We start from the raw sequence: 27440 nt of genomic DNA, 5'->3' as shown, positions 1-27440 counted from the left end.
ACCATCGGAGATAAGGTTTGGTTGGCTACACGGGATCTTCCTCTACGGACTGAGTCGCGGAAACTGTCACCAAAGTTCATTGGTCCGTTTGTGGTGGAGAGAATCATTAACCCTGTTGTGGTCCGACTCAAATTGCCGGCAACGCTTCGAGTACACCCCACCTTTCATGTCTCCTGCCTCAAGCCGGTTCTCCTCAGTCCTCTGTTGCCCCCTACTCCTCGTCCTCGGAGGTGGTCCTGCCTACACGGTGCGCCGCATAATGGATTCCAGACGGCGGGTTCGAGGTTTCCAATATCTCGTGGATTGGGAAGGATATGGTCCAGAGGAGAGGAGTTGGATTCCTCGGCGTCAGATCCTTGATGACAACCTGCTTCGTGACTTCTACCGCCTCCACCCTGGCGCTCCAGGTAGTCCGCCCGGTGGCCTTTGTCGGAGGGGGGGTACTGTCACGAATCCCGCTTCCTGAGTCTGTTTGCCTGTGTTTCTGTCCTGGAGTGTGTTTCCGGTGTCCTGGAACGCACCCTGTCTGGTTGCCGGGCGAATTAGCTTGTTGGGAGATCGCTGTTCACCCGCACCTGTATCCCATCAGTAATCTGCACACCTGTCCTGATCATCACCTCTCCCCTTCAAAAGCTCTGACCTGACATCCATTCCCTGCCGGATCGTTAGCCATGAACAGTATGTTGTGCCATAGTATCAGCCTCAAGTTGGATAGAATTTGTTTTGTTGTTTTTTACGTATTGCTTGCCTTAAACTTACCTCCGTTTGTTCTGTCTTCAGTTACTCACCCGGATCATTTACCCCATTCCCGCCTGGTCGTCGGAGGATTCCGCTACCCCATTGGATCCACCTATTTACTCCCATCAACTCACCACCGCTGCCCGCTACGTCACCTGGATATATCTACCCATTCACTTGTAAATAAATACTCACCTTCTTCCTACTCTCCTTGTCCTGGTCTGCTTCTGGGTTAGATTTTGAAAGAACGTGACACACAATTCACCCAACTTATTGTGGGAAACTTGCGGAAGGCTACCCGAAACGTTTGACCCATGTTAAACAATTTAAAGGCAATGCTAATAAATGCTAATTGAGTGTATGTAAACTTCTGACCCACTGGGCATGTGATGAAAGAAATAAAAGCTGAAATAAATCATTCTCTCTACTATTATTTTGACATTTCACATTCTTAAAATAACGTGGTGATTCTAACTGGCCTAAGACAGGGAATTTTAACTTGGAATAAAAGTCAGGAATTGTGAAAAGCTGAGTTTAAATGTATTTGGCTAAGGTGTATGTAAACTTGGAGTTAGAGGTTCCAAGTCCTTTTTATAGATTCTAGTTCTATGGACACCCATGAGTCAGATCGACCCCTCTATACTGCAGAGGTAGATATGTTATATAACCTACATGACTGTGTCCCAATGGTCTTACTGTCCCATGACCCCGTTTCCTAGATGACCACTGATAGGTACTGGATTGATATCCATATCTGAGGATTCGCCCACATCAAGTCCTTTTATGGACGAGTCAATATGAAGGAAAGGAACCAAGAAAATACCATTAAAAACCACATTTGTAGCCTTGGTTGGGAGATTCTGTGACAGCTGTTTGAGCATTAAGATACTGAACAATAGGCTATTATGCTGCATATAGGCTTAAAAAAGATGGAGGTGGGGGGTGGGGTGGGGTGGGGGGGGGTTTGACGTTACCTGCTGCTCTTTTGAGTGCCGTCACTTCAAATGGAAAGCAAGTTAACAGTCATCTGAATAGTGGGGCCTTGTGTCTGCAAGCTGGCCTGTCCAGTCTGTAATATTCTTTTTCCAACCACGGGATAATTCAGCATCAATTACAGGAACTAGTAACTTGGATATTATTCGGTTAGATGGTGTGAGTTGGACTGAAATATTGAGTATCCTCATCTTACATATAGGTATCCTTCAATTATGATATGAATACACGTTCCCATAATTGCTATTTATCGGATTAGTGCATAGCATGCCATTGAAAAGAGTTTGAATGTGTGTCTGTTTAGAAAAGGATTAGCGTTCGGAGTAGCCTGTCTGTCTGGCTTCTTTCCCACACTCCGAAAGAGGGGTGTTGCTGCTAGAAGAGCCGTCACAGACCGACTTGATTCCTCTTCGTGGCAGCAGTAGGAAAATACTGGCCAGCACTACGGCACCTGATTCAATCAATGAATCAATCAATCAAGGGCCCTGTTTGAATGCTTTCGGCAATGCATCCTCCCCTCCTTGAATTTATCACTGAGAGTAGTGTGTTTGTGCATGCACGTCTTTGTATGTGTTACATGCGTGCGTGTGTGTACGCAGTTGCATATGCAGTGCTTTCGGGAATTACTCAGACCTGTTCACTTTTTCCACATTTTTGTTATTGTTACATTTTGTTATTGTTGTTTGTTATTGTTACATGTTGTTATTGTTACAGCCTTCTTCTAAAATATATATTTTTTTTACATCCTCATCAATCTACACACAATATCCCGTAATGACAAAGCAAAAATGGAAATATCACATTACATAAGCATTCAGACCCTTTACTCTGTACTTTGTTGAAGCACCTTTGGCAGCGATTACAACCTTGAGTCTTCTTGGGTATGACGCTACAAGCTTGGCACACTTGTATTTGGGGAGTTTCTCCCATTCTTCTGTGCAAATTCTCTCAAGCTCTGCCAGGTTGGATGGGGAGCGTCACTGCATAGCTATTTTCAGGTCTCTCCAGAGATGTTCAAGTCCGGGCTCTGGCTGGGCCACTCAAGGACATTCAGAGACGTGTCCCGAAGCCACTTGCGTTGTCTTGGCTTTGTGCTTAGGGTCGATGTCCTGTTGGAAGGTGAGCCTTTGCCCCAGTCTGAGGTCCTGAGCGCTCTGAAGAAGGTTTTCATCAAGGATCTCTCTGTACTTTCCTTCTTTCATCTTTCCCTCGGTCTCCCAGTCCCTGCCACTGAAAAACATCCCCACAGCGTGATGCTGCCACCACCATGCTTCACCGTAGGGATGGTATTGGCCAGGTGATGAGCAATGCCTGGTTTCCTCCAGGCGTGATGTTTTGCGTTCAGGCTAAAGAGTTCAATCTTGTTTTCATCAGACCAGACAATCTTGTTTCTCATGATCTGAGAGTTCTTTAGGTGGCTTTTGGCAAACTCCAAGCGGGCTGTCATGTGCCTTTTGCTGAGGAGTTTCTTCCGTCTGGCCACTCTACCATAAAAGCCTGATTGGTGGAGTGTTGCAGAGATGGTTGTCCTTCTGGAAGGCTCTACCATCTCCAAAGAGGAACTCTGGAGCTCTGTCAGAGTGACCATTGGGTTCTTGGTCACTTCCCTGACTAAGGCCCTTTCCCCCCGATTGCTCAGTTTGGCTGGGCGGCCAGCTCTTGGAAGAGTCTTGGTTGTTTCAAACTTCTTCCATTTAACAATGATGGAGGCCTCTGTGTTCTTGGGGACCTTCAATGCTGCAGGATTTTTTTGGTACCCTTCCTCAGATCTGTGCCTCGACATGCACCGTCAACTGTGTGTGCCTTTCCAAATCATGTTCAATCAATAGAATTTACCACAGGTGGACTCTAATCAGTTTGTAGAAACATTTCAAGGATGATCAATGGAAACAGGATGCACCTGAGCTAAATTTTGAGTCTCATAGCAAAGGTTCTGAATGCTTATATAAATAAGGTATCTGTTTTTCTTTTATTTTTTAAAAATTTCCCCAAAATGTCTAAAAACCTGTTTTCATTATTGGGCATTCAAATATTTAATACATTTTAGAATAAGGCTGTCACGTAACAAAATGTGGAAAAAGTCAAGGGTTCTGAATAGTTTCACGAATGCGCTATATATGTGTGTGTATGGATGTGGGACAGAGGGACACGGTGGTGCTCGCTAGCTAGGGCAGGAAATACTCACTGGTAGTGCAGCAACAATGACCCCATTCTCACACAACAAGCCAAGACAGAGCTGGGCTCACAATGACAGGAGTCACCGCGGGGGGAGGGGGCGCGGAGAGGACGGACGATACAGAGAGACGGAGGGAGTGAGGTCGACTGTAGACCTTGAATGACAGGACGGAGGGATGGATGGGTAGAGAAAAGGAGAAGGAATGCGCTTGCTGCAGAGTGGGCCCTGCGGGCTGGGTTGGGGGAGGGGGTGGTGGAGGGAGGGAGCGGTAGAGGGATGGGCTCAGTTGGAGACACGGTCAGAGTGTTCCACAGACTAAGAGGACTCAACATCATACAGTTCCTCTTGTGCCGCTCTTCCTACTCCACACATCTGTATGTTCCCAACCAAAACACCTCACCAATCAACCAATGGTGGTGGACTAATTCGTTTAACATAGTAATTGGTCGCAAAGAGAACGAACGAATAGTCTCCAATCAGGTCAAATGAGGCCAATCCTGTGAGTAGTAGTGTCAGTATCGTCTGTCTTACTTCTGTGTTTGGCTCCCAGAAAGGCCTTGGACTCAGCAGAGGCACCGTGAGAACAGGGGCACACTGCAAACAGATGTTTGTATTCCCTGTCTGTTAAGCTCAGTTAGACCCCCTGAATTGATAAACATGATGAAAGTGCCCACAGTGAGAAAGGGGGAGAGGGATGGAGGCATGGAGAGGGGAAGAGAGGGATAGAGAGGTAGAGGGGGAAAGAGGGATAATAGAGAGAGGGATAGAGGCATAGAGAGGGGGGAGGATAAAGAGGGATATAGAGGGAGAAAGAGGGAGAGAGATAGAGAGGGGGAGAGGGATAGCAGGGGAAAGCAGAATAGCTCAGTGTGTCTGAAATGACACCGATCAATGGTCAGTCAGATTGCAGAAAGACACGCGCGCAAGCACACACACACACACACACACACACACACACACACACACACACACACACACACACACACACACACACACACACACACACACACACACACACTGGTACTGTCTACACAAGTCAATGAACAGATAAGAGATGAGGCCAATGGCTACCAGTAAACTAATGAGGACACAGGTCACACTACACAGTATCCCAACCCCATGAACTTCTCTAGTTTCCACTTATTCACTGAGTGACTAATTTTCCTGCATTCCTGACATTCCCAGAATGGTGACATACTGTACACACTGTACAGAACCCAGTTAACAGGGCAACATTGGCACCCAGCCTACCTCTGCCAGCCTCACGTGACAAGAGCCACAGAGAGCACACGCTGCACACAGACGCGTGCACGCACACACACATACAGACGAAGCAGACACAAGGCACATTGGCCAGGCTGTGTGTGGCGACTGCTGTTAGAAGGGCATTGTTGCTGGCCAGGCTTGCACTGGGCCTAGGGCTCCAGGGACCTGGGGGGGGGGAGAGACTGAGAGAAGGGAGGCCCAACACAGGGGGCCTTGCACTGTGTCACGGATCCCCCCCCCCCCCCCGGTACTGCTGCTCATTCTGTTCACCAGTTCCTGGAGGTCTACGTCACCGACTTTCTAGGCTTCCCTGAACGGGATTCATTATCATCAACCCCGGACTGTCTTGTCTGATTGCACACTCCTGGTTCCCATTCCCCCTGATTAGTATGTTATATAGGTGTGGTCTTTTGTCAGTTATCGTTCCCATGTCCGTTGGTGGTGTGAGCACCTATACGTTGGTGCAGCTGTTACGCTGCGGGCTTTATATATCGCCCCCGTGGCGTTCAGCGAGGTTTACCCTCGCTCTTTTGTTTGGGTACGGCCCAGGGTTTTTGTATACGTGTTTGTTATTGGCTGTATTTAAAAAAAAAAAACGATTGTGTACTCCTGCGCCTGTCTCCAAATCCTTTATACCAGCGCGACACACAGGGTGTCCCCCTGAGCCAGGTTCCTTGACCAACCACAGAAGAGTAGAGGACACACTGAGAGCTATACTGTGGCGTGCTCTTTGAAAACAAGGGAGAATGCTAACATCCTATGTGTTATTCCCTGGACATCACATAGTATTACCGGCCCGGAAACGTGTCCGTGTGCATGTTTGCGGAAAGGTCATGGGGTCATAAGCAGGGGACGACTGCTGCACTGACTCCATGATGCAGCTATACACGGCTTCACAGGGATACACTACGATACGATAAAGAACTACAACTAGAACTACGTGCCGACCTACAATAGGTATAAAAAAAAGACGGGCTGTTATAGAAATCAAGGCTAATGTCACTGTGTGAAATGAACATTGGACTGTGTTTGTGTGTTGAACCTGCTCGCTTTACAGAGCCTGGTGGATCTAAGACTAGCCTCCCAGTCCAGCAATATTTAGATGGATTTCCTGGTGTCGATGGTTTGTGTCTCAAATAGACAGAACAAAAAGGGTCAAATGGATCGGCCAAATGCTAAGAGATGTCGTTTCTTCGGTAAAAACCATGTCAATTTCACTACCAAATGTTTGAGGTGGGGAGTGAAATATGTCTCGAATTCAAATTCCCAAATTCCCACATACTGGGGGGAAAGCAGTCTCACTTAATACCTCAACCCTTTATGAGAACCAGGCTGCCTGGTCACATGAATTTGGCAGCTGCATTTGTGTGGAGACAAAGTGAATGCCTCCAGGGTGAAACTGTGCAACTGCACGGCTCAGGATTAGAGCCCAAATGGCCTCTGGATAATACGAATGGAGCCAACCAGGGGTATCGATGACATGCGAGCAGATTCAGTACAACCTCCATATCCAAGCAGGCAAAGTGCAGCAATTCTGGCTGCGATACTGTGGGTGCAGCATCCATTATGCTGATGTTATTTATTGGCTTCCTGTAAAGTATCAAACATAGGCCGGCGTTTGTGTTTCCAGTTTGGGGAAGCAAATGTTCACCATAAAACTGCACCTTTACAATGAAGCATTCCACGCATCATCGCATTTAAACACTTACGTAAGATAGCCTACTATTCGCAATGTAATGAGTAGATTCGATAATCATCATTTAAGGCTAATAATATAACTCTCACTGTTCGCAAAAAAAAGGCCGGTCGGTGTATGGCTGAGCAAGTATTGCATAGAGTAGGCTAAGGCTATATGCTACATCAGATATGTTTCTTCTTTCTTTGCACAGGACATTTAAAAAAAAAAATGTATAAACAACATTTCATGCAATTCTACTACACGTTATAAAACCAGAAACATTAGCAGAACCTTTTCTTAAATACGATAAATGACATGGTAGCCCACGCTACTCTGTTGACACTGACAAACAGATCAATATAATAGGCCTATGAGAATGGGAGACAAGTATTGTGTCCTGCCCGGAGAAAAAGTATTGTCCAAAAACAAACTTGACACCGACCCAACAATGATAAAGAATGAATATGCGCAGTGCGCAGTGTACTCACCCGGGATAAGGCCGATGCTCTCCGCTGGTACCAATAACATAATATACTGTTGTTAGCTCAATTAAGTTGAGAATTTTTATCAACTATAACACAGATTCAAGTATTTTCATTGTCTTCTTTACAGCAACAGCCATTTGCTTTCCAAACTATAGTTTCCCCACCATTGCATTTTGAAATATTGCGATATGCTTGGCTGGGCCTCTCTACTTTTCATTGACAGTCGCAATTCAACAATCATATATTTTGTATTTGCCTCGCACGCTGCCCAAATTGTGCACGCTATCTTTCCTTCCGACTGTAGGCAATGAGATGTAAAACAATCCACAACAGAAGCCAATGATCCTCTGAGGCCAAATCATGCTTTAGTAGCCTATTTTGAATGATTTAATTGATTTCTGTATAGACGGGAGTTAGGCTATATAATATTTCAATTTACTTTAGGGAAAGCTGCCCTTAGCTTCATGAACGCGCCGGCTATGGTGCCATCCACAATTAAGAGCAGTGTTGTATACTGTACTTGTATCCCAGTGTAGTGTTTTGTGAGATGGGTTAGTGTTCTTGACTGGTGTATGGTTTCTCTTTGGTGAGTGTCAGAACAGGAACGTGCGAAAGAAAGAAAGACCTAGATGGACATCAAGACATGAAGAATATCCTACCAGATATCCTACCAGCACGATGAAAAAAAAAGTAGTCATCTCTTTCACTCCTTCACCCTTCGTTTTTTCATCGACTCCACTTCTCTATTTGTCATGCCACTAATCCTCTACCAATCTCGCTCCATTTTCCTCTCCATCTTGCCCTTGCCCTCCTTTCTCCGCCACCTTGTCTGCCAGTTTATCCTCATCCCGCTGCCCTTGCCCTCATTCCTGTCTCTCTCTTGTCATTTTTCTCTCTTCCTTGTCTCCTTCCTTCCTTCTTATCTCCACCCCCTCTCCCCCATTTCTCCTCAGACTCTCTGTCCCTTCCTTCTGTCCCTCTCCCTTAAAGGCATCTGCTTACGTCCCACCCGAAACCGTTTGTGCATGTTTCATGACACCGTTTTTGGACATTTTTGTCCGTTTTGGTTTCCGGCAAGGTTTTTTTCGTGTTTTTTTTCAAGCCGAAGTTTAGTAGCCGAAGTCCAAGCCCCTTCGTCAGGGATTAGTCAACAGTAGGGATTCTTCAATGGTTGAGAGAATGCAAAGAGTGTGCAATGCTGTCGTCAAGGCAAAGGGTGGCTACTTTGAAGAATCTGAAATATAAAATAGATTTCGATTTGTTTAACACCTTTTTGGCTACTACATGATTCCATACGTGTTATTTCATAGTTTTGATGTATTCAATATTATTCTACAATGTAGAAAATAGTCCAAATAAATAAAAACACTTGAATGAGTAGGTGTGTCCAAACTTTTGACTGGCACTCTATATACACAAACTGTTTCAGATGGTAAGCATGTGGTCAAATTTACTCTCCCCCTATACCCATACCCATACCCATCGCTCTCTCTCTCTCTTTCTCTCCTTCTCTTGCTCTCTCTCTCTCTCTCTCTTTCTTTCTTTCCATCTCACCTTCCCAGTGTGGGTAGTCTGAGTTGATCCTAGGCAGGCGACAGCTGGAATGGCAGACAGACATGGGAGGGGGCACGGGGGAGCGAGGGATGGAGATAAGGGGATGAGTAGGGGATGGCTGGGTGGGTACATGGGGGGGGGGGGGGGGGGGGGGGGTTGGCTTTGTCGGCAGGGCTGTGATCTGCAGTGAAGTGGAAACGGAGTCCCACGGACTGGCCATGAGGGGCGGGGGTAGTGACTGTATCAAAGACCTATATTGGAGTAGAAGGATAAAAGAGCCCTTTGCACTCTCACATTGGCTCAGAAGCCATGCCAATCATTCTACCTGGTTGGCTCACAGCCACGTCTGTCACCTAAACTTTTAGCCAGCCCAAAACCCTCTTCTCAGAAATCCCTCTTGCCACCATGTAGAAATTCCCACAGAGGAATCTTGCAACCTATTTCTTGAAGAATGTTTTTCAGCCTGGAAATTCAACTGAGGTGGACAATTGCAGGCAGAACACACTCCAGTCATAAGGTCCTGTCCCTAGTGAGGAGGAGGAGGAGGACAGTCGAAACATGCCACGCTGCCTGAGCAGCTTCATCGCAGGGGCTGTTTAATCTGCAGGACGGCGATGGATAGTGCTCTGCCCTGTTAGACTAGTGGACCCAGCAGGTATCAGAGTGGTGTCTGTGTGTGTGGAGGGCTGGGAGGGATGCCGGGGTGCAGGGGTCTTTGTGTAGCGGAGGGTGGGGGGGGGGGGGGGGGGTTTGATTCGTTGGAGGCAACAGCTGTTCCACCCTGCAGGCTACACCTGTTCCTCTGTGGACAGAAACAGAGAGAGGGTGATGAGAAGGGGTGAGTGAGAGGCGTAGAGAGAGAGAGGGAGGCGGAGGGAGAGAGGTGGGGGACTGAGAGGAAGGAAAGAGGGAGCGGGAGAGATTAACTAAGAGAAATACTTTAATTTGTTTTGTTTTTATTAAACCGGTATTTAACTAGGAAAGTCCACAAGGAACAAATTCTTAGTTACAATGAAGGCCTACCAAGAGGCAAAAAGGCATCCTGTGGGGACAGGGGCTGGGATTAAAATAAAAATATAGGACAAAACACACATCACGACAAGAGAGACACCACAACACTACGTAAAGAGAGACCTAAGACAACAACACAGCGTGGCAGCAACACATGACAACACAGCATGGTAACAACACAACATAACAACAACATGGTAGCAACACAACATGGCAGCAGCACAAAACATGGTACAAACATTATTGGGCACAGACAACAGCACAAAGGGCAAGAAGGTAGAGACAACAATACATCACGCTAAACAGCCACAAGTGTCAGTAAGAGTGTCCATGATTGAGTCCTCGAATGTAGAGATGGAGATAAAAGTGTCCAGTTCGATTGTTTTTTGCAGCTCGTTCCAGTCGCGAGCTGCAGCGAACTGAAAAGAGGAGCGACCCAGGGATGTGTGGGCTTTGGGGACCTTTAACAGAATGTGACTGGCAGAACGGGAGGATGAGGGTTGTCTGTGGAGGAGGAGGGCTGCAGTAGATCTCTCAGATAGGGGAGAGTGATGCCTAAGAGGGTTTTATAAATAAGCAACAACCAGTGGGTCTAGTGTCAGTTATACAGAGATAGGCAGTTTACAGAGGAGTATAGAGTGCAGTGTGTCCTATGAGGAGCATTGGTGGCAAATCTGATGGCCGAATGGTAAAGAACATCTAGCTTTCTCTCTAAATTACTTCTCCGTAATATAGCATGGGTAGAATGGTCATCTGAATCAGGGTTAGTGTGGCAGCTGGGGTGAAAGAGGAGAGATTACGATAGAGGAAACCAAGTCTAGATTTCACCTTAGCTTGCAGCTTGGATATGTGCTGAGAGAAGGACAGTGTACCAGCTAGCCATACTCCCAAGTACTTCTTTGATGTGACTACCTGAAGCTATAAACCCTCCGAGGTATTAATCACACCAGTCGGGGTGGGGGAGTGGGGGTGGGGGTCCTAATGTTGAGTCCTTCCTGAACTACACTATACTACACAAAAGTATGTGTACACCCCTTCAAATTAGTGGATTCGGCTATTCCAGCCAGACCGGCTGCTGACAGGTGAATAAAAATTGAGCACACAGCCATACAAGCTCCATAGACGAACATTGGCAGTAGAACGGCCTTACAGCAGAGCTCAGTGACTTTCAATGCTGCACCGTCACAGGATGCTAACTTTCCAACAAATCAGTTTGTCCAATTTCTACCGTGCTAGAGCTGCCCCGGTCAAAGTTCTGTTATTGTGCATTGGAAACATCTAAGAGCAACAACGGCTCAGCCGCGTAGTGGTAGGCCACACAAGCTCACAGAACGGGACCACCGAGTGCTGAAGAGCGTAGTGAGTAAAAATTGAATGTCCATGGCCGAGCAGCCACACACAAGTCTAAGTTGCGTTCTCTGGAGTGACGAGTCACGCTTCTCCATCTGGCAGTCCGATCGACAAATCTGGGTTTGGCGGATGCCAGGAGAACGCTCTCTGCCCCAATGCATAGTGCCAGCTGTAAAGTTTGGTGGAGGAGGAATAATGGTCTGGGTCTGTTTTTCATGGTTCGGGCTAGTCCCCTTAGTTCCAGTGAAGGGAAATCTTAACCCTACAGCATACAACGACAGTCTAGAAGATTATGTGCTTCCAACTTTGCACAAAGCGAGGTCCATACAGAAATGGTTTGTCGAGATCGGAATAACTTGGATGGCCTGCACAGAGCCCTGACCTCAACCCCATTGAACACCTTTGGGATGAATTGGAACGCCGACTGCAAGCCAGGCCTAATCGCCCAACATCAGTGCCCGACCTCATTATTGCTCTTGTGGCTAAATGGAAGCAAGTCCCCGCAGCAATGTCACAACATCTCTTGGAAAGAATTCCCAGAAGAGTGCAGGCTGTTAAAGCAGCAAGGGGGAACCAACTCCATACTAATTCCCATGATTTTGGAATGAGATGTTCGACGAGCCGGTCTCCACATATTTTTGGTAATCTAGTGTATGTTGTTGATGTAAATTGAGAAGAGCATGGCGTACTCCCTTGGTGACAGGCAGTGGCTGAGACAGCAGATGTTCTGACTTGACACACTGCACTCTTTGGGAGAGGTAGTGAGTCTTGGGCAATTTTTAGGGCTCTGACACCGTCTGGTATAGAAGTCCTGGATGGCAGGAAGCTTGGCCCCAGTAATGTACTGGGCCGTACGCACTACCCTCGTTAGTGTCTTGCACTCGGAGGCCGAGCAGTTGCCATACCAGGCGGTGATGGTGCAGCTGTAGAACTTTCTGAGGATCTGATGACCCCTGCCAAAATCTTTTCTCTCTCCTGCGGGAGAATAGGCGTTGTTGTGCCCTCTTCACGACTGTGTTGGTGTGTTTGGACCATGATAGTTTGTTGGTGATGTGGACACCAAGGAACTTCCCATTTAATAGTAATAGTTACCCATATCTAAATGTATATGATCGCTGCCTTATATACAGTAATAAGCGTTTTAGTCTTGTCTCCCTCCCCTCCACCTCCAATGTGTATCAGCCACCTGTACTTAACATAACCTGTTGTCATGACTAACCTTAACAAAGTGGACACCCTGTTTTGGTAAACATTTGAGGGATGGGGCTGGAGAAATGTAACCGCTCTCAAAATCATAGGCAGAGATATGGATAAAAATAATCACAATGATGGATGTGGCAAATCGCAAAATGGATGTAGAAATTGCAGATTGCCTCTTTAAAGACTAGTCCCTGAGGTTAAGTCTCCACGGTTAGTCTTTATCTGTCCTCTGTGTAAAGAGTGACTCACAACATTCCTCTGCTCTCCTTTGAGGGTCAGGGTCCAGTGGCTGGGGATGGGGGATGGAGGGATCGAAGGAACGAGGGGGTGGTTATGTCTGGGCTGTGGCGGAGGAAAGTAATGGAAACTCGATGGCACTTCGTTGATGTTGATGGCACTTCGTTGATGTTGATGGCACTTCGTTGATGTTGATGGCACTTCGTTGATGTTGATGGCACTTCGTTTGAGTGCCAGTAACTGACGTCAACATTAATGCCATGCAACACGGGAATACTTGACCTCTTTGTGAATAATATGTATGTGTTGTTTTTCAAGCTTAGCTACAGTAGATGTGTAAATATTTCAATATTTTGTATAAGTTATCAGTGTGGTTACACTGTGAAATGCTGCGCTGGGGCTGAAAACATGGTGACAACATGAGAGCTAGAGGAGAGCAGGTGGCTCTGCTTTGATCACAGATATCTGTACACATTCTCCCTCTCTCGCTCCCAAGCTCAGTGAGATACACAGACACAAACACTCGCACGCTCCAACATATTCACACACCGCTACGTGCAGCGCACATACTGTAGTCGAACACCAAAATCAAAGTAGTGTCAACTCAAACACACACATGGACTCTGACGGACACAGACACCCTCAGTTTCACATGCAAACAGACGCACAACATTCACGCCTCTCTCACACTCGCTGCCTCTCTCTGCCTCCCTCTCTCTCTGCCTCTTTTACTTTCTCCATCTTTCACAGGCACTCACCGACGCACACACACACACACGCACGCACGCACACACACACACACACACACACACACACACACACACACACACACACAGAGCCCAGCCAGCCCTGGGGAGACAGCTGTCCCTCACAGAGAGAGAGACAGTGGTATTGAAATAGAAAAAGAGAGCTGGGGGCCGACAATGGCTTATTATCATTGTCATCAGCCGTCCCCTATTCCCTGTCCCTCAGATTAGACTTGGGTGGAAGCTAAACACACACACACATGTGAAACATACAGACGCATGCACACACAAACACAAATGTGCGTGTTGACGAATAGACAGGCGATATTTACCATTTTAGAAGACTCTTATCTCTTGCAACTTAAAAGTAGTGAGTTCGTACATTTTCCCCTACTGGTCCCCTGTGGGAATCAAACCCACAACCCTGGTGTTACAATGTTACAAAAGTGCAATGCTCTCCCAAATGAGCCACCAACTATTGCCCAAGTCCTTTTGTGACATACTGTACAGTGCCTTCCGAAAGTATTCACACCCTTTGACCTTTCCAAATTTTGTTGTGTTACAGTCTGAATTGTAATATATATATTTTTTTGTCCCTGGCCTATACACACATACCCCATAAGGGTCAAAGTGGAATTATGATTTTAGAAGCTAGTTAATGAAAAATGAAAAGCTGATATGTCTTAAGTCAATAAGTATTCAACGCCTTTGTTATGGCAAGTTTATATAAGTTCAGGATTAGAAATGTGCTTAACAAGTCACATAATAAGTTGCATGTGCTCACTCTGTGCACAATAATATTGTTTAAGTTATTAAATACACTTTGGATGGTGTATCAATACACCCAGTCACCACAAAGATACAGGCATCCTTACTAACTCAGTTGCCGGAGAGGAAGGAAACCGCTCAGGGATTTCACCATGAGCCGAATGGTGACTTTAAAACAGTTACAGAGTTTAATAGCTGTGTTAGGAGAAAACTATCCACAATACTAACCTAATTAACAGTGAAAAGAAGGAAGCCTGTGCATAATAAAAAAAAAATTCCAAAACATGCATCCTGTTTGCAACAAGGCACTAAAGTAATGCTGCAGAAAATGTAGCAAATCAATTAACTTTTTGTCCTGAATACAATGTTTAGGGCAAATCCAAAACAACACATTGCTGAGTACCACTCTCCATATTTTTAAAGCATGGTGTTGGCTGCGTCATGTTATGGGTATGCTTGTAATCATTAAGGACTTTTCAGGATAAAAAAGAAACAGACTGGAGCTAAGCACAGGGAAAATCCTAGAGGAAAATTTGGTTCAGTCTGATTTCCACTAGGAGATGAATTCCCCTTTCAGCAGGACAATAACTTAAAACACAAGGCCAAATCTACACTGGAGTTGCTACCAAGAAGACAGTAAATGTTCCCGAGTTACAGTTTTGACTTAAATCTACTCGAAAATCTATGGCAAGACCTAAAAATGGTTGTCTAGCAATGAGCTACAACCAATTTGACAGAGCTTGAAGGTTTTTGAAAAGAACATGGGCCAATGTTACGTACTCCACGTGCTGAAAGCTCTTCGAGACTTACCCAGAAAGACTCACAGCTGTAATCGCTGTGGGTGTGAATACTTATGTAAATGAGATATTTCTATATTTCATTTTCAATAAATTAGCAAAAAGGTCTATTAAAACATGTTTTTACTTTGCCATTATGGGATATTGTGTGTAGTTGGGTGAGAAATAACATCTATTTAATCCATTTTGAATACAGGCGGTAACACAACAACATGTGGAGGAAGTCAAGGGGTATGAATACTTTCTTGAAGGCACCGTATACAGTATGTTATCATGCCATTGAACCCAGCACATTGTTGATTGACCTAAAAGGAAATGTCCGAATGCTATTTGATGAATAGTGGTCGGCATCGGGAGATTAAGAAAAGCCCATGATATGGTGAAATCTTGATCAATTGAAGACTCAACATATACTACATGTACTGTGCTTGACATTACCTTTTGATTGCGTGTGCTTGGACATTAGCTGCCTGTCGGCATATAATGAGTCTCAGAGGCACACCTGTTTCACGTGAGCCAGGTCTGTGTGTGTGTGTGAGAGTGTGCGTGTGCTTAAACAAAGAAGCTGTGTGCTGTGCCTCTCCCCGCCTCCCTTTGCATACGCCTGTAGATAAGCAAGTACAATCCCCTCCTCTCTCCCAGCACTGTGGACTGTGTACACCAAATATTTCCATAGCCAGCCCTCATGCGGAAATGAAGGAGGAAGTGCATGGAGAGGAGAGGACAGGAGAGAGCAGAAAGGCCAATGCTGGGAGTTCAACAGGAAAAGCCAACTCACCTATGTCACCCAGAGACTTTGAAACGGTTGCAACATCGTATGGAAATTCTCAGAACGGACGTGCTGGGCACAGTGCATAATGTCGGTGAGGCAGAGACCTGAACACTGCTCTGACCAAACCTTTTGTCAATGGAGCTACATGTTGAGTGTAGACCAGAGGAAAATACAGGTTGATGACAGATGTGGCCTATAGCCTATTAGAGGAATATGGCCAGATGACTAGGGTCATATACTGGCTGATAATCCCCAGGTTGCACTGCCCTTGAATCACACACTTAACCTGAATTGCTTTTGTCAATAACCACACCTACTATTGATGTATGTGATGGTGGGGTGTGTGCTGTGTGCTGTGTGCTGTGTGCTGTGCGCTGTGTGCTGTGCGCTGTGCGCTGTGTGCTATGCTTTGGATAAGGGCCTCTGTTGGAGGATGGAGAGTAGTAGAGTTAGTGGTATGCATGACAAACTCAAACTATCTCTCCCTTCTCTCCACCTATCCCCCCCCCCCTTCTGTCCGTCGCTCTTTCCCCACACCCTTCTCTCCACCTATTCTCCCCCCCCCCACTCTCCTTCCCCCTTCCCCCTCAGTCCTGATCCTGGAGCCCATTGAGAGGGAGGATCTGGGTGGCAGGACCCTGAAGATCACAGATTTTGGCCTGGCACGGGAGTGGCACCAGACCACCAAGATGAGCGCGGCAGGCACCTATGCCTGGATGGCCCCCGAGGTCATCAAACTCTCCCTGTTCTCCAAGAGCAGCGACGTCTGGAGGTACAACACTCTGTCATGTAAACTGTACTGTTTTTTGTTTGTTACTGTGGGACATGTAGTACACACAGCATGGTACAAATGCAACACCCACAGTCAGTAGCTAGTGTCCTTGTTCTTTCAATACTTCCACTATTCATAACCTCAGAGGCAATTTACATCCGCCATGTATAGTAGGTAACATAAAGGGTGTGTTAAGTTAATATATGAATAGCCTGTACAATCATGACAAGTGCCTGTGACAAGTGCCCCCCCCCCCCCCTGTCTCTCTCTCCTCAGTTTCGGGGTGTTGCTATGGGAACTGCTGACAGGAGAGGTTCCGTACCGTGAGATAGATGCGCTGGCCGTGGCGTACGGAGTGGCCATGAACAAACTGACCCTGCCCGTTCCGTCCACCTGTCCCGAGCCCTTCGCACTCCTGCTGGCAGGTAGGAACCAAGATGGCTGCCTGTCAGCCCAGTTTCACCTGTGGAGTAGAGCAAAGATGATTGCCTGTCAGGCCAGGTTCGCGTGCAAAGATGATTGCCTGTCAACCCAGTTTCACTTATTGATTAGAACCAAGATGGCCGCCTGTCAGCCCAGTTTCACTTATTGATGAGAGCCAAGATGGCTTCCTGTCAGCCCAGTTTCACGTCTATTATTGTTGGAGGTCAGAGTGAGAGTAGGTTCACCTCCCAGTCAGCAAACTGGTGATTTTATAGTCTCTTGCTCCACTTCTTCCACTATTTCCATGCATCCCTAATGCTCTTTCTCTCTTCATCCCTCTCTCCCTCTCCTCCGTCTTATCCCTGTTCATCCTTTAATCTCTCCTTTGTCACCCCTCTCTACTGTGTCTGCTCTCTGTTTACTCCTGTCTCTCCTCTCTCCTTTCTTTTTCCTCTGCCCATTCCAACGACTTGAAGTATTATCTGTCTGTCTATCTGGGATCTGAGGGCAAGTGGTGCTACAGAGCACTGCGGTCTGTTCAGTGGTGGAGGTGGAGGGGAGACGTGCACAACTAAAAGACAACCGCTGCACTTTGTTGTTTGGGAATTTACATGAAAGTTATTTTTACTCAACCTCCTCTCCCCATCCTCAGAGTGCTGGAGCCCAAACCCCCACAGTCGCCCGTCCTTCACTAATATCCTCATGCGACTGCTGGCCATCGAACAGTCGGCCATGTTTCAGATGCCCCTGGAGTCCTTCCACTCTCTGCAGGAGGACTGGAGGCTGGAGATCCAGCAGATGTTTGACGAGCTCAGGGCCAAGGAGAAGGTGAGAGGAGCCCACACGGTCACGTGGGCATGTTGTCAACATCCCCCTCAAAAGTGCAGGTTGCAAAGTGCTGTTGCCTTGGCAATGTGATGATCTTCGACAGGGTGTTATGTTGCTGTAACATTACATCTACATTTTTGTTCCAAATGCTCCCATTTTCCCTCTTCTCTCCTGTAGGAGTTGCGTTCCTGGGAGGAGGCGTTGGCTCGTGCGGCCGAGGAGCAGAGGGAGCAGGAGGAGCAGCTGAAGAGGAGAGAGCAGGAGCTGGCTGAGAGAGAGATTGATATTGTGGAGCGTGAACTCAACATCATCATCCACCAGATGTACCAGGAGAAGCCCAGGGTCAAGAAGCGCAAGGGCCACTTCAAAAAGAGCAGACTACTCAAACTGGGCCGAGACAGCAACAGCATCAGTCTGCCCTCTGGTGGGTGGTGGCAGATATTGCACCCAAACATTTATCCTATTATTTGAATTGGGCATCATTATTTCTTCTTTCTATCCTTATTGGGATAGTAAAATTCTGGTAACTTTTCCAAAATACACAGGTTTTCAAGAAATACCAGTTGGAGGATTCCCAGCTTTTTTTTGCTTATTCCCTCATGATTCCGGGAATCTTCCAACCAGGATTTCTGTTAAAACCAAGCATTTTTGGAACTTTGACTCTAATTCCTCCCTGTTTTGTATGCACACAGGTTTCGAGCATAAGATCACAGTGCAGGCGTCTCCGAGCGTGGATAAGAGGAAGCCCCAGGGCAGTGAGAGCACCACACCTCCAGCCAGCCCAGGGGTCATACCCCGCCTCAGGGCCATACGACGTGAGTTGATCTGTGGGGGGAGACAGGGACAGGGGTTGAGGGGGACTAGAGGACAGAGGACACACCAAAAGTTAATACAAATTATTCAATTGTCAGGGACGGTATTGTGTCAACATAATCCCAAATTGGGGATTCCCTCCCTGGATCTTGTGTGCAAGTGACTACATTTTGTTACGCTCACTGCACATCAGGAATTTGATTTGTTGTGTTATAACGACAACACCTGTGTCACTGTGGCCCTCAGTGACGCCCAGCGATGGCAATAAGACATGGGGCCGCAGTGCCGTGTGTAAGAAGGAGGACCTGGCAGCTAGCAAAAAGAAGGGACGCACCTGGGGCCCCAGCTCCACCCTCCAGAGAGAGAGACTGGGCGGAGAGGACAGGTAACAGTCATGGTCCAAAAACAGCCCCTTGTTAGCCCCATTCTCCTACTTTCCTGCTAACCTTTATGATTTTTGCATTTGCATATTCGAATAATCTCTGAACATTATTCTGGCGAGTGTTTGGTGTATGGTATCAGTAAACAGTATTGACCCAATCTTCTTTCGTCTTGCAGGTTGAAGTCGCTAGGCGACGGATGCAAGGTGTGGTCCTCTAGTGCCCCGAATCTGGGCAAGTCTCCAAAACACGCCCCGATGACCGCCGGCTTCTCCAGCCTCAATGAAATGGGTGAGTCTCTGTGTTTATCACTATTTCTGCAACAGAAAAGAGATTGTAAAACATACTATGGATACAAAATCAGTTAGACTCTTGATTGATTGAAACGCCTTGTTCTCCTTCTCACACTTTCTTATATCTCTCTTTCTCTCTCTTTCTCCCTCGCTCTCTCTCTGACAGAGGAGCACTGTGAGTTGGAGGAGTCGCCCGGGTCTCTGATGCCCCCAGAGACCAGCAGTAACGGGTCTGTGGAGGAGGGAGGCCCCCCGTGTGGCGGGCTGGGACCCGGGCTGGGGCCTGCTGGGCTAGGGAGCGGGATGGGTTACCAGGACTCTCTGCGGCGCTGCAGCCAGAGGAAGAAGAGCGACCTGCTGCTACTGGGCTGTGCCTCAATACTGGCCTCTGTAGGTCTGGGGCTGGACCTGCTACAGATGGGGAGAATACAGGTAACGGAGGGAGGGAGGGAAGGAGGAAGGGAGGGAAGGAGGAAGGGAGTAGCAGGAAGGGAGTAGCAGGAAAAGGGTCTGTGACACCCAGATGGACAAAATGACCCAAACCATGGCAAAAAAACAAGTCAATCCTGCCACCTGCTGTAGAGACTCTCTTAATACATGGAATAATGGTTTATACTCTACACCTGGGAGTTGACAAGGTCTGGTATGTGTGTCAGTTGACATTATACAACCGTAGATTGTACAGTAGAAGAACTGACCAGTCTCCATGTGTGTGTGTGTCTAGGTCCAACAGGACGAGCAGGACCTTAGAGAGGAGCAGCGCAAGAAAAAGGACAGCATTTTCCAGCGAACGGGTCGCTTCCGTCGCAGCACCTCTCCCCCGAGCCGCGCCCTGTCCCTCTCGCTGTCCCGCCGCCGCGACTCTACTCTCCCCTGCACGGACCCCTCTCCCTCCGTCACCCTCCTCTCCCTCTCCTCCCTCTCAGACTGCAACTCCACCAAATCCCTCCTTCCCTCGGACCTTGAGGACTTGGCGTTGACCCCCGGAGTGGGCGCCTCCCTCCCCATGGCGACCCCTGTCCCCGCCCTTAACCCCCTCCTGGATCTGAGGGCAGAGAGCTTCAAGAGGGAGCCCAACCAGTCCCTCACACCCACCCACGTGTCTGCAACCATGAACAGGGGGCACAGACGCACCCCCTCTGATGGGGCGATACGCCCCCGCGCCCAAACCCTAGGGCACCGCAGGACCCCCTCGGACGGCAGCATGCCCATGCCGCCTCCACCAGGGCCCCGCATCCTCCCCCTACATGCAGGTGAGTATGTTGGGAAAGCATGATGTCACTATGAGCTTTTGATTGAAGGACAGGAAGCAATACACTGTGTACAAAACATTAAGGACATCTGCTCTTTCCATGACACAGACTGACCGGGTGAATCAAATCAAATCATATTGTATTTGTCACATGTGCCGAATACAACAAGTGTAGACCTTACAGTGAAAAGCCCTTAACCAACTAATGAGTTCAGAAAAAGAAGTGTTAAGAAAGTATTTACTAAAATAAACTGAAGTAAAAAATAAAGAAAGAAAGAAAAAGAAAAAAGAAAATAAACAAATAATTAAGGAGAAACAATAAAATAACAGTAGCGAGGAATTATACAGGGGGTACCGGTACAGAGTCAATGTGCGGGGGCACAGGTTAGTTGAGATACTTGAGGTAATATGTACAGTACATATACAGTTGAAGTCGGAAGTTTACATACACCTTAGCCAAATACATTTAAACTCAGTTTTTCACAATTCCTGACATTTAATCCTAGTAAGAATTCCCTGTCTTAGGTCAGTAAGGATCACCACTTTATTTTAAGAATGTGAAATGTCAGAATAATAGTAGAGAGAATTATTTATTTCAGCTTTTAATTTCTTTCATCACATTCCCAGTGGGTCAGAAGTTTACATACACTCAATTAGTTTTTGGTACCATTGCCTTTAAATTGTTTAACTTGGGTCAAACATTTTGGGTAGCCTTCCACATGCTTCCCACAATAAGTTGGGTGAATTTTGGCCCATTCTTCCTGACAGAGCTGGTGTACCTGAGTCAGGTTTGTAGGCCTCCTTGCTCACACATGCTTTTTCAGTTCTGCCCACAATTTTTTTATAGGATTGAGGTCAGAGCTTTGTGATACCTTGACTTTGTTGTTGTCCTTAGGCCATTTTGCCACAACTTTGGAAGTATGCTTGGAGTCATTGTTTGCGACCAAGCTTCCACTTCCTGACTGATGAGATGTTGCTTCAATATATCTACATAATTTTCTTTCCTCGTGATGCCATCTATTTTGTGAAGTGCACCAGTCCCTCCTGCAGCAAAGCACCCCCACAACATGATGCTGCCACCCCCGAACTTCACGGTTGGCATGGTGTTCTTCGGCTTGCAAGCCTCCCCCCTTTTTCCTCTAAACATAACAATGGTCATTATGGCCAAACAGTTCTATTTTTGTTTCATCAGACCAGAGGTCATTTCTCCAAAAAGTACGATCTTTGTCCCCATGTGCAAACCGCAGTCTGGCTTTTTTTATGGCGGTTTTGGAGCAGTGGCTTCTTCTTGCTGAGCGGCCTTTCAGGTTATATCGATATAGGACTCATTTTACTGTGGATATAGATACTTTTGTACCAGTTTCCTCCAGCATTTTCAAAAGGTCCTTTGCTGTTGTTCTGGGATTGATTTGCACTTTTTGCACCAAAATACGTTCATCTCTAGGAGACAGAACGTGTCTCCTTCCTGAGTGGTATGACAGCTGCGTGGTCCCATGGTGTTTATACTTGCGTACTATTGTTTGTACAGATGAACGTGGTACCTTCAGGTGTTTGGAAATTGCTCCCAAGGCTGAATCAGAGTTGTGGAGGTCTACAATGTTTTTTCTGAGGTCTTGCCTGATTTCTTTTGATTTTCCCATGATGTCAAGCAAAGAGGCACTGAGTTTGAAAGTAGGCCTTGAAATACATCCACAGGTACACCTCTAATTGACTCAAATTATGTTAATTAGCCTATCAGAAGCTTCTAAAGCCATGACATCATTTTCTGGAATTTTCCAAGCTGTTTTAAGGCACAGTCAACTTAGTGTATGTAAACTTCTGACCCACTGGAATTGTGATACAGTGAATTATAAGTGAAATAATCTGTCTGTAAATAATTGTTGGAAAAATGACTTGTGTCATGCACAAAGTAGATGTCCTAACCGACTTTCCAAAACTCTAGTTTGTTAACAAGAAATGTGTGTATTGGTTGAAAAACGAGATTTAATGACTCCAACCTAAGTGTATGTAAACTTCTGACTTCAACTGTAGGTAGAGGTAAAGTGACTATGCATAGATAATAAACAGGGAGTATCGTCAGTGAAAAAATGGGTGGCGTGGTCAATGCAGCTAATCCGGGAGCCCAGGTGAATCCAGGTGAATCCAGGTGAATCCAGGTGAATCCAGGTGAATCCAGGTGAATCCAGGTGAATCCAGGTGAATGCTATGATCCCTTATTGATGTAACTATTTAAATCCCCTTCAACTTTGTGTCGATGAAGGGAAGGAGACAGGTTAAAGAAGGATTGAGACAATTGAGACATGGATTGTGTATGTGTGCCATTCAGAGAGTGAATGGGCAAGACAAAAGATTGAAGTGCCTTTGAACAAGGTATGGTAGTAGGTGCCAGGTGCACCAGTTTGAGTGTGTCAAGAACTGCAACGCTGCGGGGGTTTTCACACTCAACCGTTTCCTGTGTGTATCAAGAATGGTCCACCCTCCCAAAGGACATCCAGCCAACCTGAGTGGATTGTACACTCAGAGTATATTTCAGTTACACCCGAACTTAAAAAAACACATGGCTCTGGCATGGCCCATCCATGTCAACAAAGTGTTCATGTTGTTCTCCCATCCATCTATTCTCTCCCTCTGCTCTCCCTCTGGTCACTGTATTTCTCTCTCTTCTCTCAGGTTACAGGGAGACCCTAGATATCCCCCGTCTCCCTGACCCTTCCAGCCTCTTCCCAAGGGTCCTCCGCCGCAAGGCCCCTGCTCCGCCTGTCCCTGTCCCGGTCCTGGAGCCCCTGACCATCATCAGTCCCTTGGAGAGGCCCAAGACCTTGGAGTTCGCCCCCCGGCCTCGGCCCACACCAGCCAGGGTGCGACCGGACCCATGGAAGCTGGGTTCCCTGTCCAGAACCCTGAGCTCGTCCCCGGGCAGCAGCTGTGACAGTCCCCTGGGCTCTGGGGACAGCAGTGCCAGCACCGGCGCTGCCAGGCCCAACCTCATGGACATGGACGTGGATGGACAGGATCTGGACGGCACCGTGCCCCTGTGTGAACAGCACCAGGCTGCACAGCTCTGTGGACAGAACTACGGCTAAGTCACACATTACTCTATATGGGCAACACTGCTCCTAGTGCACACTTCAAAGACTCCTAGTGTGCACACTTTATTCCTGGTACCCAATCTCTTTGCGAACAGTACTTCTACTAGTGTCCACTCTGAAGCCCACTTGTGCGGGCTGTACCTCTCTCCTGGTGGTCACTCCTAAGCCTTGTGCCCCCTAGTCTCATAGTGCCCAGCACCCGGGACAGCACACGTCTTAGTGTCCCTTCCAAAGCCGCCCAGTGTTGGACAACATTCCTCTAAGGGACCACTCCGCAACCCCTAGAGTCCAAACCTTTAGTGCCCTAGTGACCAGTGTGCCCTGCTAACCTTCCGCATATTACCTGTCCTCTAAAAGGAAGGAACGTGTAAGCCATTCCACTTCCAGACAGACACTTCCAAGTGCTCATCCCGATTGACATGTGCTGCAGTAGGACTCGTTCTGCTAAACCACCCCATTGACTCTCTGCCTCTCTCTACACAGGTGTCGTGTCTGTCTCTGCTCGCTCCTTCCCCAAAGACTTGGGCTGAAGCTTTGCCAGCCGTAGACACATTCACATCTCAACAGGGTTGGAATTATTCTCTTGGGAGTGCCCTTGAAGTGTCCATGTTAATAGTTGTTTTGTGGGGGTGCCCTGATTTGTTATGAGAGCACCTCTGGGTGTCCCATCATGTGGGCCCTGCTGCCCCTCCTTCATATTTACATGTAGTCATGGTAGGTAGACGCTCAAATCCTGAGGGACTTCCAAATCAGTGCGTAAGTTGCCCTCTTATTGTGCATCACCTTCTATAGAACTCATTTCCACCTCCCTCACCTCCACATAGCATCTTCCTGTATAGGGATGGTCTCTGTCCTCCCCCTCTCCCAAAGACTGCAAAAGGAACAGGGAAGCCATTTTAAGCTCCACAGCACAATTGACAGGACTTTATTTCCTCAGCTCTGTACAGCAAATTCATTTTATTTTTCTCAATGCTTGAACCATTCCAGCCATAACCTGTTTAGCACAGCATTTTCTATTGGTTTGACGAATTGTGTGTCTGTGTGGGTGTACACTGTGTCTGTGTGGGTGCGCACGTGCGCACCCATGTGTGCTTGTGTTTTGGTACCGCATGTTATTTTGTGTGAAGGATGTACTGTAGAACTAGCAAATCTGTTGTGAGGGAGCCGAAACAGGATGCTTTTCTCCCTCATTCTTTACCTTATGTCCTCATAGGGTTGCAAAATGTCCAATATTTCTTCCCCAAAATCCCCTGGTTTACCAGAAATCCTGGTTGAAAGATTCCTGGAAGAAGCAGGAAATACGGGAATTGTTGAACCACTATTTCTGGAAAACCAGGGAATTTAGGGAAAGTGTGAAACTCATAAGCTGGAGTTTCTCAGCAAACGTCCTCTCTCTCACCTTCATCACTGCTCTGTAAAGAGCCCCTTATACACTCGGTTATATGGACAGTTCATTTTTAACAAAAGTCCTCTGAGAGCAGAGGAGGACCATGGGAAATGAGGGTTAATCCACTTGCAATAAATGGTTAATGAATACTACCTGTTTTCTACAACAACAAAAAACGAATTCCCACATTCCGTACCCCTGACTTCCTTTTCCTCACCTACTGGATAGTGATACAGCATCACTGAAGGGAAAAAAGGTCCCAATCTTTGGTTAAAGAGCCATGATATTGACATGTCCGTGTCACAAGAGTACAGACTGTGAAGGACTTGACACAAGGTGCTTGGGATGTGGACAGCGAATCGAGAGAACTCTGGATTCTCTCGCAGGCCCATGAGTGATCCCGTACTGTCTGGTTGCTGAAAGACGATGAAGAATACCACTTTTTAATGGCACAGCTAGTCAAGGCTACATACAAGTATTTACTTGGCTATGTGTATATGGGAGTGTGTGTGTGTGTGTGCGTGTGTGTGTGTGTGTATTTAGTGTTATTATTTGTATGGGATGTATTTGTATGGGATGATGTCAAGCAAAACTCATCCTTATTCTCCTTGTGTGGTTAAGAACGCTCAGAGTATTTATTAAAATGATTGTTATAATTGAAATAATGATTCATTATTGTCATTATGATTCTCTGTCCCGGAATATATATATATATATATATTTATTAATATAACACAGACCAACCAAGGAAAACCAAGCAAACTACAGGCTGACGTTCATGTATTGTAGAGTATGGATGGGAGGTTGTCTTCGACCTGTCTCAATCCGTGACGTTCTGGGATACATGACGAAAGAGTGATGTGTTGTTGACTGTTGAGGCTGCGGTGAGGAATGATTGAATGAATTACGTAATAAAGAAGGAAGAGAGGCGCTTGCTGTGTCTCTGCTCTTCCTGTCACTCGCTCTGTGGAGTTATATCCGTAACGTTGACTGTCGTTACATTCCGTTATATTCTACCGTGTGCGCTAATGCTTGTAATAGCTGAACCTTTCCATGGCTTATTTTTTCAAATAACACACATTATATTGTATCCCTGTGAGCAGGAGAAATGCCTGGCTGCAATAACAGTGATCGTCCTCTAGATGTCATCAAAGCCGATCAAGTCACTTTGAGCCAAATATACTTACTAGGACAAGCATGGTAGCTGGTTGTGCATTTTGATTGTCATTTAGTTGTTCACAGGTATCTTTCAGGTTTCCTTCTGTGGAGTTGTACGCTCTGACATTATCCTCGGTCTTTTGTTATGAGTATTAAGGGATTGCTCCCACTTGAGCATGAGACCACCTTTACTAAATAGTCCAACAGGATTTTTTTTTTTGCCTTTGTAACAGAATTGGGTAGGTTACCTGTCATTGTTAACATAATGCTAGAATCACACAACAGACATCTCAATATCTCAGACACCTGACTTGATCTAACAGGCTTATCGGGGTGCTTTCATAGCCCAGTTTGTGCCTGGTTAGCTGAATGAACGTACGTCCTTTCTGATTGCGTCCACATATTAGCCGCTGCATCTGCACATGGTATTAAAATGTGTCCGCATTGTCACCAGATTTCCCTGTATACAAATAATTTGACAGTTATTGTTTCAAAATAAGTACTGATTTCAATTGTTTCATTGTCCAGATCCTTCTACACTTGTACTATATCCAGACAATGCATCCTTGACTACCTCACAAACAGACCACAATGAACCTTTTAATCATCTATACCTGTCTAAAAATGTGGGGACAATCAAAATGTGGACAAGATCAGGACATGGAACACATGTTGGCACCTGATATAAACAGGGCTCGTGGCAACAAGCAGTGAGGAGGATGAAAGAACGTCAGCTGTTCATTCAGCTAATCTGTAACATGGAATTAATGAATAAAAACACGGCTCTCATGAATATATGCATCGAAACTGAAAACCAAATGAGAGGCGTTCAATTAGAAGGCACAAACAACTCTCTCACACACACGCAGTCCCGATCCACTTCACTGCTCTGTCTGTCAGTGCTATCCGCCGAGCCAACTCAGTTCCAGACGCCTGCCAGTTGCCTAGCAACCACCCTTCACATCCGTGGCAACGCTATTAAAAGCAACAGCAAAGGAAAGAGGGAAATGGGATGATGGAGGAAATGGACAGGTGTTTTAGACTCAATAAGGATTTGTTTAGCAAGGTCTCATGTATATCCTCAATTCACCTACAGACGCCAGTCTGGGTTTCACCTGTGCCGAGGTAGCTGCGTCACAGTGCGTCTATATGTCTGTTCATATCCCTGTTCCCCTTTTGTCTTTTTGGGTTCTTGCTTCCTCCATATCTTGCTCTTTTATAGCTCAGCATCTCCCCTCTCCTTTCTCTCCCCCCATCTTCCCCCTAGCGCCTTT

The 27440-nt window shown here is 46.6% G+C and overlaps 1 protein-coding gene across 1 annotated transcript in view; it reads left to right on the top strand.

The window, feature by feature from the left end:
• Nucleotides 1–25670, top strand: part of LOC110507406 (mitogen-activated protein kinase kinase kinase 10) — a 36503-nt gene extending 10833 nt beyond the window's left edge. Inside the window, exons 2-11 of the mRNA XM_036965171.2 lie at nucleotides 16363–16543; nucleotides 16820–16968; nucleotides 17619–17794; nucleotides 17972–18218; nucleotides 18487–18609; nucleotides 18854–18992; nucleotides 19166–19278; nucleotides 19447–19712; nucleotides 20005–20533; nucleotides 23203–25670. Of these exons, the coding sequence (XP_036821066.1) occupies nucleotides 16363–16543; nucleotides 16820–16968; nucleotides 17619–17794; nucleotides 17972–18218; nucleotides 18487–18609; nucleotides 18854–18992; nucleotides 19166–19278; nucleotides 19447–19712; nucleotides 20005–20533; nucleotides 23203–23615 (2336 nt within the window). The 3' untranslated portion in view covers nucleotides 23616–25670. The remainder of the gene's footprint in view (nucleotides 1–16362; nucleotides 16544–16819; nucleotides 16969–17618; nucleotides 17795–17971; nucleotides 18219–18486; nucleotides 18610–18853; nucleotides 18993–19165; nucleotides 19279–19446; nucleotides 19713–20004; nucleotides 20534–23202) is intronic.
• The last annotated feature ends 1770 nt before the right edge of the window (nucleotides 25671–27440 follow it).

This window comes from Oncorhynchus mykiss, chromosome 27, assembly GCF_057628025.1.
Source record: "Oncorhynchus mykiss isolate SJ-2025 chromosome 27, ASM5762802v1, whole genome shotgun sequence".
Taxonomy (NCBI): domain Eukaryota; kingdom Metazoa; phylum Chordata; class Actinopteri; order Salmoniformes; family Salmonidae; genus Oncorhynchus; species Oncorhynchus mykiss.
The sequence above is the reverse complement of the archived record's forward strand: the minus strand, read 5'-3'. Positions and strand labels throughout refer to the sequence as shown.